The sequence below is a fragment of the Dermacentor andersoni genome, chromosome 10 (genome assembly GCF_023375885.2).
Source record: "Dermacentor andersoni chromosome 10, qqDerAnde1_hic_scaffold, whole genome shotgun sequence".
Taxonomy (NCBI): Eukaryota; Metazoa; Arthropoda; class Arachnida; order Ixodida; family Ixodidae; genus Dermacentor; species Dermacentor andersoni.
Genome location: NC_092823.1, coordinates 10,213,452 through 10,229,638, shown reverse-complemented (window position 1 = coordinate 10,229,638; position 16,187 = coordinate 10,213,452). Strand labels below are relative to the sequence as shown.

Below are 16,187 nucleotides of genomic sequence, written 5' to 3'. Positions count from 1 at the left end.
CCGGATGGTGCCGCGGCACGATAATGTGGCATCTGACGTCATCAACTTATCGTGACGTCACAGAAAAAACAATTACCAATTTCCATACTCTGTGCCAGTTTCGGTTGAAATTGGTTATTTAAAAATATTGATGAGTTTCCAAGCAAATTGAACTGCCCCATCGGTATAGGACTGTAAACATTGTTTGGAAGGGACAATATCCTAACATGGCTAAAAAACGCCGGAGTTGCCTTGTAGCAATCGCCTTAGGACAAAAGCATAGCCTTCGAGATATACGTTGTTTCATGGTGTTTGTTGCCGAAGGGAGCCGTCGCTCGGTGTGTTGTGTGCCATAGAGTTTCCGGTTGTCGTGGTCATTAGCTGTCATGATGGTTCCTGTCGAGATATTAGAGCGGTGTATCCCTGCTGTTTTTGACTGCCTTGATTAATGTTAACGCCATTGATATCGCTGCCGTGTGATCGCGCTTTCGCGTAACGGCGCTGTGATCAACTCGGACGCGCACGTCGACCATCAACGACAACCGTGACTGCCCGAAGTGCTCGGTTGCTTCGTGCTTGTGAGGCTCTCTTGTGAAGAGGGTGAGCCGATCGTGAACCGTCTCTGCGAAAATGCCTCAATCGTTGAATCAGTATCTATCATCTCTACTCGCAAAGGTACGTTGCAGCCATATCGGTGCGCCCACTCGCTACCTTGGTAGAACTTGTTGCTTGACCGAGGTTTTCCTTCCCGTATTCGAGCGAGGTGTATTCTGTCTTTGTTTTTAGGCCGTACTTAAGAACAGAACGCGAGGGTCGGAGGGCCGCACAATATTGCGACCTCTGGGAAAGTAGGGCCGAAAACCCGGAATGAAAGTTTGTGCCGCCAAAATTTGCAAGTAGTTGAAGCACGCATTTCTTTCGCCGGTGTAGGAGGGGTGCGGCGGCTTCTTGATCACGAAATTGTTGTTCGCGGCGTCTTGCCTTCTGTCTCTCTTTGCTCCTTTGACAGAAATGTAAGGCATTTGTAGCGAACGATGTCGTGTTTCACCGGGATCGCAAAGTTTCACAGTGAATTGTTTGCAGTGACGCAACACTCCACTGGCCTTGTGACGTTATGAACCCCAGGCGACCGCAGTTACTTGCAAGACATTGCAACCGTAATGGGCAACGCTGTTGTGTCCCGAGGCTTTCAAAAAAACAAATCAACACAGTTAGCACTACTACACCAGAAAGACCATATGCTGCAAAATTTTGAAAGGAAGCAACCGACAATAGGCATATTTATAGACTTTACTCAGGCCTTCGATCATATTAACCATAACCTATTATTAACAAAGCTTGATACGTATGGTATCAGGGGCCTCCCACTGCAGTTAATTAAGTCATATTTAGAAAAAAGACGGCAATATGTGCACATAAATAACTTTAAATCGTTTTCTGAAGAAATAAATACAGGAGTCCCACAAGGAAGCATTCTTGGACCGCTACTTTTTAACTTATATATAAACGATATTGTTATGATCTATCCCAAGGCAAAATTTATCATATATGCAGACGATATAGTGTGTTTATTTCATCGGCATCCTATACTAGTTTAATAAACAGCACAAACGAGTTTCTCCAGAACATATCCTCATGGTCTATAGAAAATTATCTAAAATTAAATTCAAATAACACCAAAGCCGTAATCTTTTATGCGAAAGGCACAAAGATTCCACAAAGCCACACTTTAGAGATGAACAATGGGAGCATAGAAATAGTAAATGAAATTAAAGTATTAGGTACATACTTCTCTAGTACGCTAAACTGGGATCGACAAGTAGACTCTGTAGTACAAAAGCTTAGCCGTATCACAGGAATGCTAAATAAGAATAGATATAGTCTATCAACATCCGTAAAAATATTAATTTACCACTCACTGTTTGCATCACACATTAATTATACACTCCTTGTGTGGGGCACAACAACTGAAACTAACCTCAGGAAAATACACTTACTACAGAAAAAGATCGTACGTATCATTGCAAACGTGCCATATCACAGTCACAGTGAGCACCTCTTTAAACAATACAACATACCTACAATCTACTCTCTATACAACCGCTCTCTCCTTCGTATATGGCACTCAAACTCAAACTCTGAAAACAGCGTATTTAATGAAATTGCTTGTCTGCAAAGAAATACAGCTACCTATATCACCCGTCACTGAGAATATTGGTCTATACCCCCCCCCCCCCCCCCCCCAGAACCAACTACGGTTTCCAAATGACGAAAAATAAATTACCCAGACTGCTTAATTCATTACATGACGCTGGCATTGACATCATTAACATAACACGTTCAGAACTGTCGTTACTTATTAGAACCTTCTCCTAAATAATGAATCAAGCGTAATTTCTTTTTCACTTGTATTCACATGTGTGTCTTGTTAAATGCTTGTAATGACATAATTTTTGCTTGTCCTTTTCTTTCTCTTAATTATTCCAATAATAATCGACCATCGTATCTCTTCACCTTTAATTATGCATCGTCAAGTGTACGCGATTTTCACTTTTATTCACATATTGCCAAGTGTATGTAATGTGGTGGTTCATACTATCTGAATTGCTTTTATTTGCCCTTATCTCATTTCCTTGTTCCTTTTTTGTTTGTTCCGTTATAGAAAATTCTCTTGAATTGATTGATGATTGTAATTAATATTTATATGTAATGTTCTTTGCGTACGGTCGATTGCGCTACTCACTGCCACCATGTAACACGGGGGCTAAGGGCACCTCAAGCTGCCTCATTGCAGCTTTTATCTTAGCCCTCGTCATTGTATTTTAGCAATGGAAACAAATAAAGAAAGATACAGACGATCGCGAAATGAAGCGGGCAACATGAGGACCATTCCCAGCAATGGTTGGATGGGCGGTGTTTACCCTCCGAAAGTCCACGCTATTTCAGTGAAGCTGATTCCTTGCAAGATTTACAGATTTCACGAGAAGTGCCAGCATTATTGCACTGACCGGAATGCTAATGGGTTGCACTAGATTATGTAGCCGGAGATCACTAAACTGAAGGATTATTGGCATCGTAGCGCTTGCCTGTTTCGCTTCTACTGGAGGTTAGCTGCAAGCTTTATTCCTTCGAGTCTCGCGAATGCAGCATCCAACATTGTCTACATCATGTGACTTCAGCCACAAGAGGCCCATTTTTTTGGTTATGTGCATAAAAGGAGCATTAAGGAAGACCACAGCAAAGCAAGTAGGCAGGGCAATCAAAGTATGTGTAGTAGCCGGTACCTGGACCACACCTCCCCTTGTAATAGCTTTCTGAGTAATGCATACTGATGAGACATAAGAGAGTGTTGTGACTTGGGCTGATTGATACTTCATTTTGGAATCAAAAGCATAACAACACAAAAACACAGAACACATTAGGGTACATGCATGCAGTGCTTCATGTGTGCTCCCTTACATGGCTCTGTGTTTTTGTGTTGTCATACTTTTGTTTGCAGCAAGACGTATCAACAAAAGGAAGAAAGAAAAATTATGCAAGGAAGGCTGCATGTTATGCTTGAGTGCAGTAGAGTGACATGCAAGCGTTATGTTTTTATTAGATCCTGTCCAACTTTATGACACTGCAACATAACACTGCATGTGTGTAAAGTATTGCGTGGCCTTCGAGGATGCAGTATTCCACTTTTTGAACGCCATAATCACAAAGGCTGTCCTTTTGCTGCAGTGCGTGTTGCCACCCATCAGCAGACAAGTTCAGTGCTCTCTCTCTGCATGTGCAGAAATGCACAGAAAAGGCCAAGTTCATTCTATTCAGTTTAACTTGTAGTGTCAAAAGCATGACTGTCAAGAGTAAACACACATTGATATTGGTTAACCAGGGGATTGATACAAGACAGCAGGCACCAGGAGCAGTGGTCACAAAATGTCTTGCATTTTTATGCCACCTATTGTGTTTCAGCGTTGTCTCTTGTACTTGATTCAACTTGTGAGCATTACTAGAAGGAATAGCACTTGCTTCCCACCATACATGAAGGAGTACGAACAAGACTTTTGCGACTCATATTTTTTTTTTATGTGACGTTCCAAACCCTCTAAACATTGGAATGGTATAGTAAAAAGCATCCTAACAAATTTACTACAATATACCTGTTTCTACAAGCCAGTTTCACTTTAATTACCCAATAAGTGGATGTGTCAGGACTTGATACTGGAATTTCGGGCAATATACATTTTTGTTTTTTTATGTACTTATCGTACCTATTTAACATATAAGCAAACACTGGGTCTAGGAACATTTTATTGGTACTGTTATTGTGCCTATAAACGCCTATCTTGAAATTGGAGCCTATATTGAATTTTCAGAGCCCAAAATTGATTTTTTTTTTCTTTACATTTTGTCCTAGTCATTTTAAAATTATAACCTGCTGGGGAACATGGCCGAAGGCAGCTGATTATTAGCACAAACCACTTTGCCGGTGAAATGCTGTTATTAACAACTTTGCAGCATTCCAGAAGCTCACTGGGAGAAGGGCACTTCTGCTTTATGCAACCACATGCGTGAACGTGGTAGTGCACTTGCGCGCTCGCTTCACATTTTGAGCCAACATCATTGAGAAACTTGAATGTGTGGGTGCAACTCTGATCTGAAATGTCATTTTGGACGCTCGGGAAGGGTTTTGCACCGTCCCCAATGGGCCTGTCACTGAAGTTCCTTCCAAACTTCAATCTGTCTCGCATGAAAATCCCCGATTCTTGGTACTTTCAACTCTAAAAGATTCTGACCAGCAAACATTCTGCAGTTCCAGAGAACTCTGGATGATCGAGTGTTCCAAAATAAAAGCACACACCCCTAACTTCAATAGATGTTGAGCGTTCCTTTTCTGCCTACAAACTAATATTTGGTGAAAACAGACACTGTGTGAAACCCGAAATTCTGGAGATGTTACTTGTTTAGCACTGCTTTCACAACATTTCTCCTGATGTCTAGTCACATTAAATTTGAGGTAAATCTTGTAACACAAGCAAATTGTCTCATTATGTTCTGCTACATGGTCTGTGTTTATTGGAAAATTATAATTTATCCTCAAGTACACTGTGGAAGTGCTAATAATTAAGCCTCTACCTGCCTAAAGGACAATATTTGACACCTATAGCATGTGCCTTAAGTGACAGCTTTAGCGCCTGTTATAGGCCTTTAAAGCAGCGTTTTAAGTGCCTAAACTTACAGGTTCAACTTATAAGTGTTTACCAACATTTCTACTTTGTAAGCATGATTCTTCTACATGTGGAGGTGTCCTTGAATGCACGTGGCAAGCACTCCTTCGAGCACCTAGCGCTGGGACGCGTGCGTATCAGGTGCAAGGACACCTTCAAACGTTACAACCACGACAAGCTGCAGTGACATGTGCAGGCCAGAAAACGAAACATTTACAAGTGAGAAAGTTACGTAAAAGTTGTAGAATTGGCACCATTACTGTGATGATAAAGGACTAGCTAACAGCTAGCTCCATGTAATACTCTGTTTGTGTTACGAGGACTTGTCAACTAGAGGTATGTGAATGTTTCAAGTTTTGAACATGAATACAGCAGCAGTCTTTGCTGTGCCTACCTTGGTGGCAATGGCATTGCACCAGCACAAGGCCATGGGTTTCATTTCTGGCGGCCGCATTTCAGTAGAGGCAACAAAACATGTTTACCTAAATTTCCATGCATGCTAAGGAACCCCACATAGTCAAAATTAATCCAGAGCCCCCCTCCCCACTAGATCAAGCCTCGTCACCCACTGTGCTGTTTTGAGATGTTAAATTCCGAAATTTAATTTTAATTCAGTGCTTGCTATTCAATTCGTATTCAATTACAAAATTCATTATTCAGAATCATTGTATATTCATTTCTGTTCAAGTGTGAGGGATAGCAGCACCTGTTGTAGTCTCAAGTGAGGTGTTCAATGCAACGAGAGCATCAATTGCCCTGATTTACAAACGCGGCTAATCTGCCGCACATTCCACTTAGTGTTCCAAATCGTCGGACTACTTCGTTTTTGAATTCTCACCTACCATGCACACCAAACGAGTGGAATTAATTTCCTGCATCAATTGCAACAGTTCTAGGGCACCATGCATTTTTGAATCTTCTAGCTACCATCGTAAAGCAAAGAAGTAATCGTCCTTTTATATTATACATTATATTTGCAGACTTCTGTGCATCAATGAATATTTGTTTTTTTCTCTCATAGGTAATGTTGTATAGGCAGGAACTGCCAAATTTTTTTACGCATTGTCTTGTATTAACCACTCCCCTCTGTAATGCCACTTGACCTTGAGAGTACTTGAAATAAATGAAGTGAGGACTAATGATTCTGCTGGAGGGTAGCCACCGTGTTTTGCATTGCACAAGCAGAAGTTTCTGCACGAGCTCACAGAGTGAATAGCATCTGCTCAACGATTTCTCATCATTCAGTAAGGATTCCTCGCTTTCAGGCAGCCCATGTTCGAATCTGTCACCTAAATTTCCAAGCAATTTATTATTTGCCTAGTCTCACCAGGTTTGGATCCTTTTAAAGCAATGTGGGGTATCACACTTCTTTCCTTCAAAACACAGCATTCACATGCACCTTGTGACATGTGGCTCCCTTGTTTCATGGCAGTCATAGTGCACCAGAGGATTGAAAGTGGTTTTTATAATGCGGCAAACAGAAAAAAAAAAAAAAAGAGAGATGAGAAATAGTAATAATGAGGGAACAGATGGCACGGTTTGGTGCAACAAGTGCCTGTGGCATGTTCCTTCAATCTTTGTTCCACCATTTTTGCACTGTTTGCCATATTGTATTTGTCGTACCAACAAACCCAGCTAACAACCATTTTGCTGTTGTTTTTCATTACCAAGTTAAGCGGATGTCCGGTCGCTAGAAGTGCTTGGTGCACATACAAAAAAAATGTAAATATCCCTCTCCTTTTTACCATATAGACTCCTTGCTACCTTCCGTTTTTTCCACTTGCCTAGAAATAGCAGTATATTCAGTATTCAATTTCGTTTGGAATTTTCACTATTTAAACAGTTTCTTTTTCAGCCACGGATGTTGAATCTACTTTTACGTTGCATTTGAACATGGTATAAAATGCACTGTGGCCAGTTTTAGAATAGCTTGACACTGGGCTAGTCGGTAATCACATCATAAAAAAAACTGTTGCACTGCACTCTCATTTCCTTTATTGTAAAATCAGTTTAGGGCTAGGCCTCGCACAAACTGCTTCAGGATAAAATAAAAAACAGCGTCATGACTGTTTGTTTCAAGTTTTCTTAATTTCTCCACAGAACGTGGGGCTCATTATGGACTGTTCACTTCTTTGTAGTGTCCATTCTGCTCACATATTCATTTCTGAAGATCGTTGACTATTCCAATGCCACATCGTTTCGGAATAGCGAATCATGACACCAATATTTCCTCTTTTCGCATGCTTCTTTTGTTTTTTAGTTTTTCACAGCAAAATACAGTGCTATGGCTATCTGAAGCTCCAATCTCTCTTCTTTGTGACAGTACAAGTGTGGCGGCATTTCACCATAACAGAAAGCCGCGCAATCTGTGGTGCGGTGGCGCCTCCAAAAGCTCAATCTTATACCCAATTTTTGTTGACAGCTTGCTAGGAAAACGCAATTTTTTCAACTTCCACTTCATATTTCTTTCTTATACTACCCTATGTGATAAACATCTGGGAATCCTAAAAATGAGAAGGAATTGGAATCCGTGACCAAGCTGGCCATTCTAATCGCCAAGTCTCCCCTTAGAGGCGGTCAACAGGGGCAGCTGGTGGCATTTCCCTTGCTGCCCACCGTGGCCTTGTGCCTGTGTAATTGTTAACTTAGATTAAGCTTTGTTATTGCCCTTTCACTTGAGCTGTGCCCTCTGTAAAGCTGCGAGTTGGCAATATGTAAACAAATAAATGGGTGCCCTCATATATTTGACATAAGCACTTTATTTAAGAAAGAAGGGAACAGGCAGGAATTGTCTTATTTCTTATTTCTTTGTCTTATTTCTCTAATGCTCTTTAAGTGTCCAGTAATGTCAGCACTCCAGCCAACTCATCTTTCGGCATTAATTAATCTTATTTCAGTACCATTATCCAGATCAGGCCAAGAAGGACATCACAAATGCACTCCAGCATTACCGGAACCTCTCACCGACTACCTCACAGTTTGGTGAGTCTATCCTCCCCTCACTTCTATTTTATTTTAAAAAGAAAACAAACTGTGGATGGGACTTCAAATGACCCACTCTCAAAGTGTGCTGGCAGGATGTAACTGGCAGCAGCAAGCTGGGTGAAATTTCACTTTGGCTTTGGCAATAGCATACTAGTATGTACTACTGAAGGAATCTTGGCAAAGCTGCAGTGCTGGTCTATTATTTTCTTATTGGCAGTCTTTAATTTGTGCACCTGGTGATTAGCGGATACGACGAAAGTCTGCATACATTGCCTTCGAGATTTTGCAGGCAGGGCCAGATCTTGGAGGTCATTTCGAGGAGTCAGGCATATTTAGTTGCGTGTCACTCCTGGTGAGTGATAATGACACCTTTTCTTTTTGCTCCAGTTTCCTTATCAAAAACAGCAACTAGTATACATCCACTAGTATTTGAAACATAATATCGTTCCGCGTGGGGGCCGTTCGTTGTCTACCTTATTGGAGACCGCTTTTTCCACAGCCTGAAATTTTGTTGCAGGTAGCCTTTAAAGGGCCCTCTACCAGGTCTCATTGGAAATTTTCGTTATATGCTAGGAGTCATAGTGGTGCAGCTCAAGAAGTGCTTTACACACGAGAATTGTTAAATAGCATTTATGAGTAGCCAACATAGAAGCCGAGTAATTTTGTGAAGCAGTGGCCAGAAGAGCTGCCCATCCCACGCTCTGCACTTGCCGTCAACCAATGTCAGCATGTGACATTTAATTCCTGCCTTCTCACGTTTACTGAACCGTTACCTTGGTGTAATTGTCGACCGCATTTGGGAAAGTTTCAGTACGTGTATGTGTGTCTTGGACTTAGCGATATCTTTGCAACAGTGATCAGCCAGTTAAAACAGCCACTGGAGAAAGATAAGCAAAGTATGTGTGTCGATAGCATACACTCTTTATTTGCTGTACAAGTGTTAGTTTTAAGGTTGTTCATATTATGTCTGGTTACTCAGAATGCACTGGCTTTCACACCACTTGCAGTCTTCAACGATGGCATTAAAAAGGACCTGTTCTGCCTGGACGGCACCATCCCGGTGAACTACAAAGGTCAGATAACTGCCGCTGACACCTTGAAGCTTTGTTAGAGAAATGGGAAATAAAAATACTGAAGGGTCTGTACAACTGGCCACAATGTGTTGTGAGATGTTGATGGTAATTAACCTTTTGAGAGTCAATTACATAAATATACGGTGCCGCGAACAAGTCCAAAATGGTCAATGCCGTATATTTATGGCGCCGTCTGCACGTTCAAAAAGCATGCCAATTTCCTACCTTTTTCTTTTCTGTCATGTGCTGCCACTATGTGGGAATACAGGGAATTTTTTTTGCACACCTTCCTCTCTCAATTTTCATTGCATGGTTTGTTTTAGAGCTAGTTTGCTCCAGTGCATCTATATACTCGTACTACTGCTCGCGCATTGGGGTGCGTGCAGCTGGGTGGCGGTTTGGGTTTTATTCCAGAAGCAGTTTCGGCTTCTTGTGCTTGCAAAACTGACGGCTATCTCACTACTAATCGCTCAAAGGACGACCGTTTGTTTCTCGTTCGTTTAGTGCTCACAGGGGTGCACATAGGAAGGATGTCATCATGCATACGTTATTGTTCACGTTTCTTCTTTTTTTTTTTTAGACTCGCGAAAACTAATTGCCTCTGGTTGGCGATAAGATGAAGATTACCAGAAGTTTGTCACACGTCTTGCTTTTTTTACGGGCACACAACCACGCAGTTTTCTTGAGTACGCGCACCTACCCACTTCAATTATGCTATGGTCGTACATATTAGTGTAAGAGCAAGAACATTTGAGTCTTGCGAAATATTCTCGTGTGCGCATTTTCAAAGCCTTGAACTATGTGTATAACAATGCATGAAATTTTTCATTCTTATAAGTTTATTTCCTTTTTTATTGTTGTTATTCATGAATGAAGAGTAAATATATACCAACGCACAATATTTTTTTCTCACTTTACGGTCACCTCAGAAAAATTATGGTAAATTTTTTTTTAAATAAGTCCCTAAGAAGAATTGGAATCTGCACTAAAAAAACGACCCTGGGCAGTTGCATATGGCGAAAGAAATCAATCCAGAAAGGGTTAAATGACAATCATTTATAGTGATAGAATCCAGCTCACGGCTTTGCGATTTCAGTAGGAATTATAATTTTAAATTGGCAGAGACTTAACAATAATAGCTCTACTGGCATATCCTACCACTTATGCAGCCAACAAAAGCATGGCCTTTGAGATCAGTTTGTGTTACTTGAGATAGCCGTCGATGGGGTGTAGATTCAGACACCACCTATTATTGTAAAAATAGTTGAACACTTCGTAAAACGTGACTCGCAGTTAAATCGTCTTGATAAACAAAATATTACTTTCTTACAGCTGGAGCCGCACTTGTCGTCTGCCTCCCACCAATGCCGGCGTATAATCACTGTCACGCTTGCCGCTTACTGTTTCCAGCGTATTTCTTGAGCCTGACTGCACCTTCAATGCAGCTTGGAAAATTCTGATAAAAAAAAAATTTTCCATGGCGTTTTCTGTGTTGCCACTACAGTAAGCTTTCAGTTGTAAAAAAAATGAGTAGCATGAAAATTGGTTGTTAGTCCCTTCAAATGGGCCATCACACTAAATTTTCCATCTTGAATTACCATTTAAACTTGTGCAAGGCCCACACTCATATAAGGGCCACACCTCCAACTTGGGAGAAGAAAATTTTGAAAAAGATTTCCTACGAAGAAGCAGTTGCGTTCGGTGCCCCGATGCTGTGTACTTCAACATGCCGCTATAAGGTCGCGACAGCCAGTGTGTCCACATGATCCAGGGAGCTGCCGTCAGCTGGGCTGGCACCATTTTGACCAAAGGGCCACATGGTGCCGTATATTTTGGCGGCTTCCAAGGGCCACATGTCGTGAAAATTGTAAGAAAAAAATTGCGCTCTTACACAAGTCTATACGGTGTGCATTGCACACTAAACGTTTTCCACAGGAAGCTGGCAAAATTTGAGCGTGTTTGTTGCAGTAGAAAGCTTGTATTTGAATTTTTTAAGTCCTAGTTAAACGAGAAAGCGTTTGATTCAGTCGAAACCTCAGCAGTCATGGAGGCATTACGGAATAAGGGTGTAGACGGGGGTGTAAAAATACTGAAAGATATCTATAGCGGCTCCACAGCCACCGTAGTCCTCCATAAAAAAAGCAACAAAATCCCAATAAAGAAAGGTGTCAGGCAGGGAGATACGATCTCCCCAATGCTATTCACAGCGTGTTTACAGGAGGCATTCAGAGACCTGCATTGGGAAGAAATGGGGATAAGAGTTAACAGAGAATAGCTGAGTAACTTGCGATTTGCTGATGATGTTGCCTTGCTTAGTATTAGTAGCTCAGGGGACCAGTTGCAATGCATGCTCACTGACTTGGAGAGGCAAAGCAGAAGGGTGGGTCTAAAAATTAATCTGCAGAAAACTAAAGTATGTAATGTTTAACACTCTCAGAAGAGAACAGTAGTTTACGATAGGTAGTGAGGCACTGGAAGTGGTAAGGGAATGCATCTACTTAGGGCAGATAGTGACCGTGGATCCGGATCATGAGACTGAAATAATCAGATCATGAACAGCAGGTTGCCATTATCCCTCAAGAGAAAAGTGTATAACAGCTGTGCCTTACCAGTACTCACATACGAGGCAGAAACCTGGAGGCTTACAAAAAGGGTTCTACTTAAATTGAGGACAACGCAACAAGTTATGGAAAGAAGAATGATGGGTGTAACGTTAAGGGATAAGAAAAGAGCAGATTGGGTGAGGGAACAAACGCGGGTTAATGACATCTTAGTTGAAACCAAGAAAAAGAAATGGGCATGGGCAGGACATGTAATGAGGAGGGAAGATAACCGATGGTCATTAAGGGTTACGGAATGGATTCCAAGGAAGGGTAGCGTAGCAGGGGGAGGCAGAAACTAGAGTGGGCGGATGAGATTAACCTTTTGAGGGTCGATTTTTTTCAGCATATGGGAACGCCCAGGGTCGATTTCTTTTATTCCATATTCCAATTCTTCTTAGGGACTTACTTGTAAAAAATATGGCACAATTTTTCTAGGGTGACTGTGAAGTGAAAAAAAATATCTTGCGTTGGTATATATATACTCTTCATTCATGAATAATAACAATAAAAAAGGAAATAAGCTTATAAAGATTATAAATTTGATGCATTTTTATACACATAGTTCAAGGCCTTAAAAATTCACATACGCAAATATTTTGCAAGGCCCAAATGTTCCTGCTCTTACACTAATATTACATCCATAGCATAATCGAACTGCATAGGTGCGCGCACTCAAGAAATCTGTGTGGATCTGTGCCCATCAATAAAGCACTACGTGTGACAAACTTCCGCTAATCTTAATCTTATCGCCAACCAGAGGCAATCAGTTTTCGCGAGTGTCAAAAAAAAAAAAAGAAGCAATGTTTCGCATGCATAGCGGCATCCTTCCTATGCGCACCCCTGTGAGCATTAAGCGAGCGAGAAAGAGGCGATCGCCCTTTGAGTGATTAGTAATGAGATAGCCTTCAGTTTTGCAAGTGCAAGAAACTGACACCGCCTGCGGAACAAAACCTGAATCGCTGCCCGCCCGCGCGCACCAATGCGCCAGCGGTAGTATATAGAGGCACGGGAGCAAACTAGCTCTAAAACAAACCATGGAACGAAAACAAAGAGAGGGAGGCGCACGAAAAAAATTCCCTGTATTCCCACATAGTGGCAGCACATGACAGAAAAGAAAAAGTTAGGAAATTGGCGCGCTTTCTAAACATACAGACGGCGCCATAAATATACGGCATTGACCATTTTGGGACTTCTTCGTGGCGCCACATATTTACGTCATTGACCCTCAAAGGGTTAAAAAGTTTGCAGGGACAACATGGCCACAATTAGTACATGACCGGGGTAGTTGGAGAAGTATGGGAGAGGCCTTTGCCCTGCAGTGGGCATTGCCAGACGGATGATGATGATGATGAGTTAAACTGTGCAGCAATCTCGCAACACTGAGGGGTGACGGAATGAATTAGTGCCCCCGGAAATGGCACCCTCGAGTAACAACAAAAGCCAATCTCGAAGGGCATGCTTTTGTGTACTGCAAACACTGTTAGTGATGGCAGGAGCTGGAAATACATCGTGGCTGCTGTGCGCTGGTTTGTTTTAGCATTTTGGTGGTTTGCAGTGGCTTTTTATCACAGTAGCGAATTACCTTATAGGCTAATTTAAGGGCTGCACTTTCTTTCACAATTTTGACAAGGTGTGGCCCTTACACGGGACCGAATGTTTGGGTCAAAATGGTGCCAGTACAGACGGAAATTACTGCACACCCCGGATCCTTGAATGTTGCATTGCATCAGAGGTCAATACGCAGATCTCGTCATGTAGTAGGGGCATGCAGGAGCGCACAGCGCGCAAAAATTCGCCGATGCACGCGCACGGCATTGGGGCACCGACCACACTTGTTTCTCTGATTTTTTTATTCCCCCCAAAATTTTGGGCTGTGAAGTTGGGAGTGTGGCCCTTGCGCGGGTGTGGCCCTCACACGAGTCTGTACGAGAATTTCTGACACAGTTAAGCAGCGATGCCCTTGCCTTGGTGTGCCATTGGGTGCCAGAGAGGGAAGAGCAAAAATGTCCACTGTGATCTCAAACTGTTTCAAAGCAGTAATGGGGAAAGTTGGGCTAGTTGGTGATTAATCATCATACCTTGCTGGTGAAGCAGCGCACTGACACGGCAAAGACACACAAGAATAGTTGCGAGTGCAGCGAGTGTCGTGCATTCTTGTGTATCTTCGCCGTGTCCGTGTCAGTGCGCTGCTTCACCAGCAAGGTTTGATGTTTCAAAGCAGAGGACATGGCAGTCGCCTGCGGTTTCCCGACGTCACACAGTCAATGGCAAAATGGCAGTTGCTCGGTGGGAGGGGTGTAGAGGCAGTGTTTTTGCATTGAAATCTTGAGTTAAAATGTGAGCTGGGAGCTCAGATTTCTTTTATAAGTATAATCATCATGGCCCTTTACTATCAATTACAATAACAAACTGAAGTTAGTCAGACAACGGTGTCATGGCCCCTGTAAAAGGGCACTGAAGAGAACCGTAAGTTGAGCCATATTAGTAAATTACCATACTACCATTCGAAAAAATGCATTCTTATGGTGAGAAGAGGTTCGTTAAGCCATAAAATATGCAAAAACTGAAGCTGGGAGGTGGTGGCACCGCCTTGAAGTTTTCGTAATAGCTCACCGAGGCATCATGGATTTTGGTGCCGTCTGCTTGTTCCTCCTGGTTAACCTTTTTCGTACCTTCCGGAACGACAAAGATTGCCCCAAATTTACGTTATTTTTCTTTTTTCACTGAATTTGTAGAGCTTTCCTTACTGAACGAAACATACCGTTTTTTTTAATTTCAGTAAGGTTGCTTTATTTCCCAAATTGCCTGACATAAGTGTTTAAAGATGGCTTCTCTGCATAGCACTGAGGTCTTGTGGCACAGCGATCTACGGGGCTCAATATTGGCCTCGAGGGCCACCACGGGAGGGACCGGCGCTGCTATCGCTGTGACGTAGTAAATGACATCATGTGACTCGCCTTTGCCGCCACCAGCCATGCCAGCACTGCTCGCTGCCTTTCATTTCGAAGGCAGTAATTTGGTTTATTGTTTCAGCATGGTTTACTGCTCGGTGCCGCTGTGCCAAATGTATTCGATGGAGCCTAGTGCGAGTTTTCATGTGTACCCCAAAACCAAGCAGCAGCAGGATGCATGGTTGATAAAGCTGAGCATGGGGAAGCAGCCCAACATTCATTGTCACGTGTGTGACAAGCACTTCCACAAAGAAGATTTTGTGTATGGCGTTGGAGCTAAAATGTTCCGTTAGTACGGCGTGGAACTTCCCGGAACTGTACGTATTAGAATTTACTACGTTTATTCGTGCCAGGCTGGAAAAGACGGTGCCTTGTGCCCGGAGCAGTGCCATCGCAAAACCTTCCTGTCCGGCCCTTGGACCGTCCAAAACAGACCGTGCTTTGCCAGAATCGGGAGATGGAGATAAGCTCGCATCTGATTTCCTTTGGGTTGCTTAACTTGTGGGAGGTTATGCGTAATGTGAAATGCGGAACCTGACGATTTGCTAGCCTTTGTGAAGTTCTCGGTGTGATTTCAATACGTGAAGTTTTTATTGCGAGAGCAATCATATATGGACACTCCAAGCGCATTTAAGTCACCGCCATCACCGTGAAGTTCCGTATAAAGTCAAAGGGCGATAACACCGTTGCAGCACAAAATTATGCAGAATTCCTGCTGTTTGCAGCGCAAGGGCAGCGAGAGTGAATTTCCCCTTGTGCTGTTCCTTTAGGCTGCATATTAGAACGTGGTCAGCCTCACACACTGCCTCTCATTCTGTTAGCAACCTTGATGCACTGAACTGCTGGTCAACGGATTGGTTGATGCTAGAGACCGGCAGAGTCACTGAAAACGAAATATGGCGATCGTAATTAGAGTCGAGCAAGTGATGCACACTGGGCTTGCAGTGTGCTCACTTGATATCACACCAATGAAAATACCCTGCGCAGAGAAGCGCAAATTGTGGAAGCATGGGTTGAGGACACAAAAGTATAATCGGTTGAAGTTCCACTTATTAAATTATATCGGTGATAAGTGATCGTCCCGCGATAATTCTGGTGAAAATGGCACGCCGCACCCGCCACGACGAATGCTGTGAACAGTACTGTTATCGCGCCAAGAGTGTTGCCGTGAATCATGCACGGCAATCAATTGACGCAAATTGAAATCTTACCTTTCGGCCGCGCACCGTGCACGCAAAAGCCAGAAATAGGTGCAGGCTATCACGCTTGCCTTAGTAAACATAAATCTACACGAGATGTGTGTGTGCTTCGAGTTGTAGATTACTGGGTAAATTTCATAACAGCTCCCATATACACGAGTGGCCTCTTCATGTTCGTCGT

At 42.6% G+C, this 16,187-nt stretch overlaps 1 protein-coding gene across 3 annotated transcripts in view; it reads left to right on the top strand.

Moving 5' to 3' along the window:
* The first annotated feature begins 332 nt into the window (after window positions 1–332).
* The window catches only part of TSG101 (tumor susceptibility gene 101), a 167,519-nt gene continuing 151,664 nt past the window's right edge, over window positions 333–16,187 (top strand). For all 3 annotated transcript variants that reach the window (XM_055065379.2, XM_050169060.3, XM_055065378.2), the window contains exons 1-3: window positions 333–654; window positions 8,093–8,177; window positions 9,188–9,253. In XM_055065379.2, coding sequence (XP_054921354.1) covers window positions 610–654; window positions 8,093–8,177; window positions 9,188–9,253 — 196 coding nt within the window. In that variant the 5' untranslated portion in view covers window positions 333–609. The remainder of the gene's footprint in view (window positions 655–8,092; window positions 8,178–9,187; window positions 9,254–16,187) is intronic.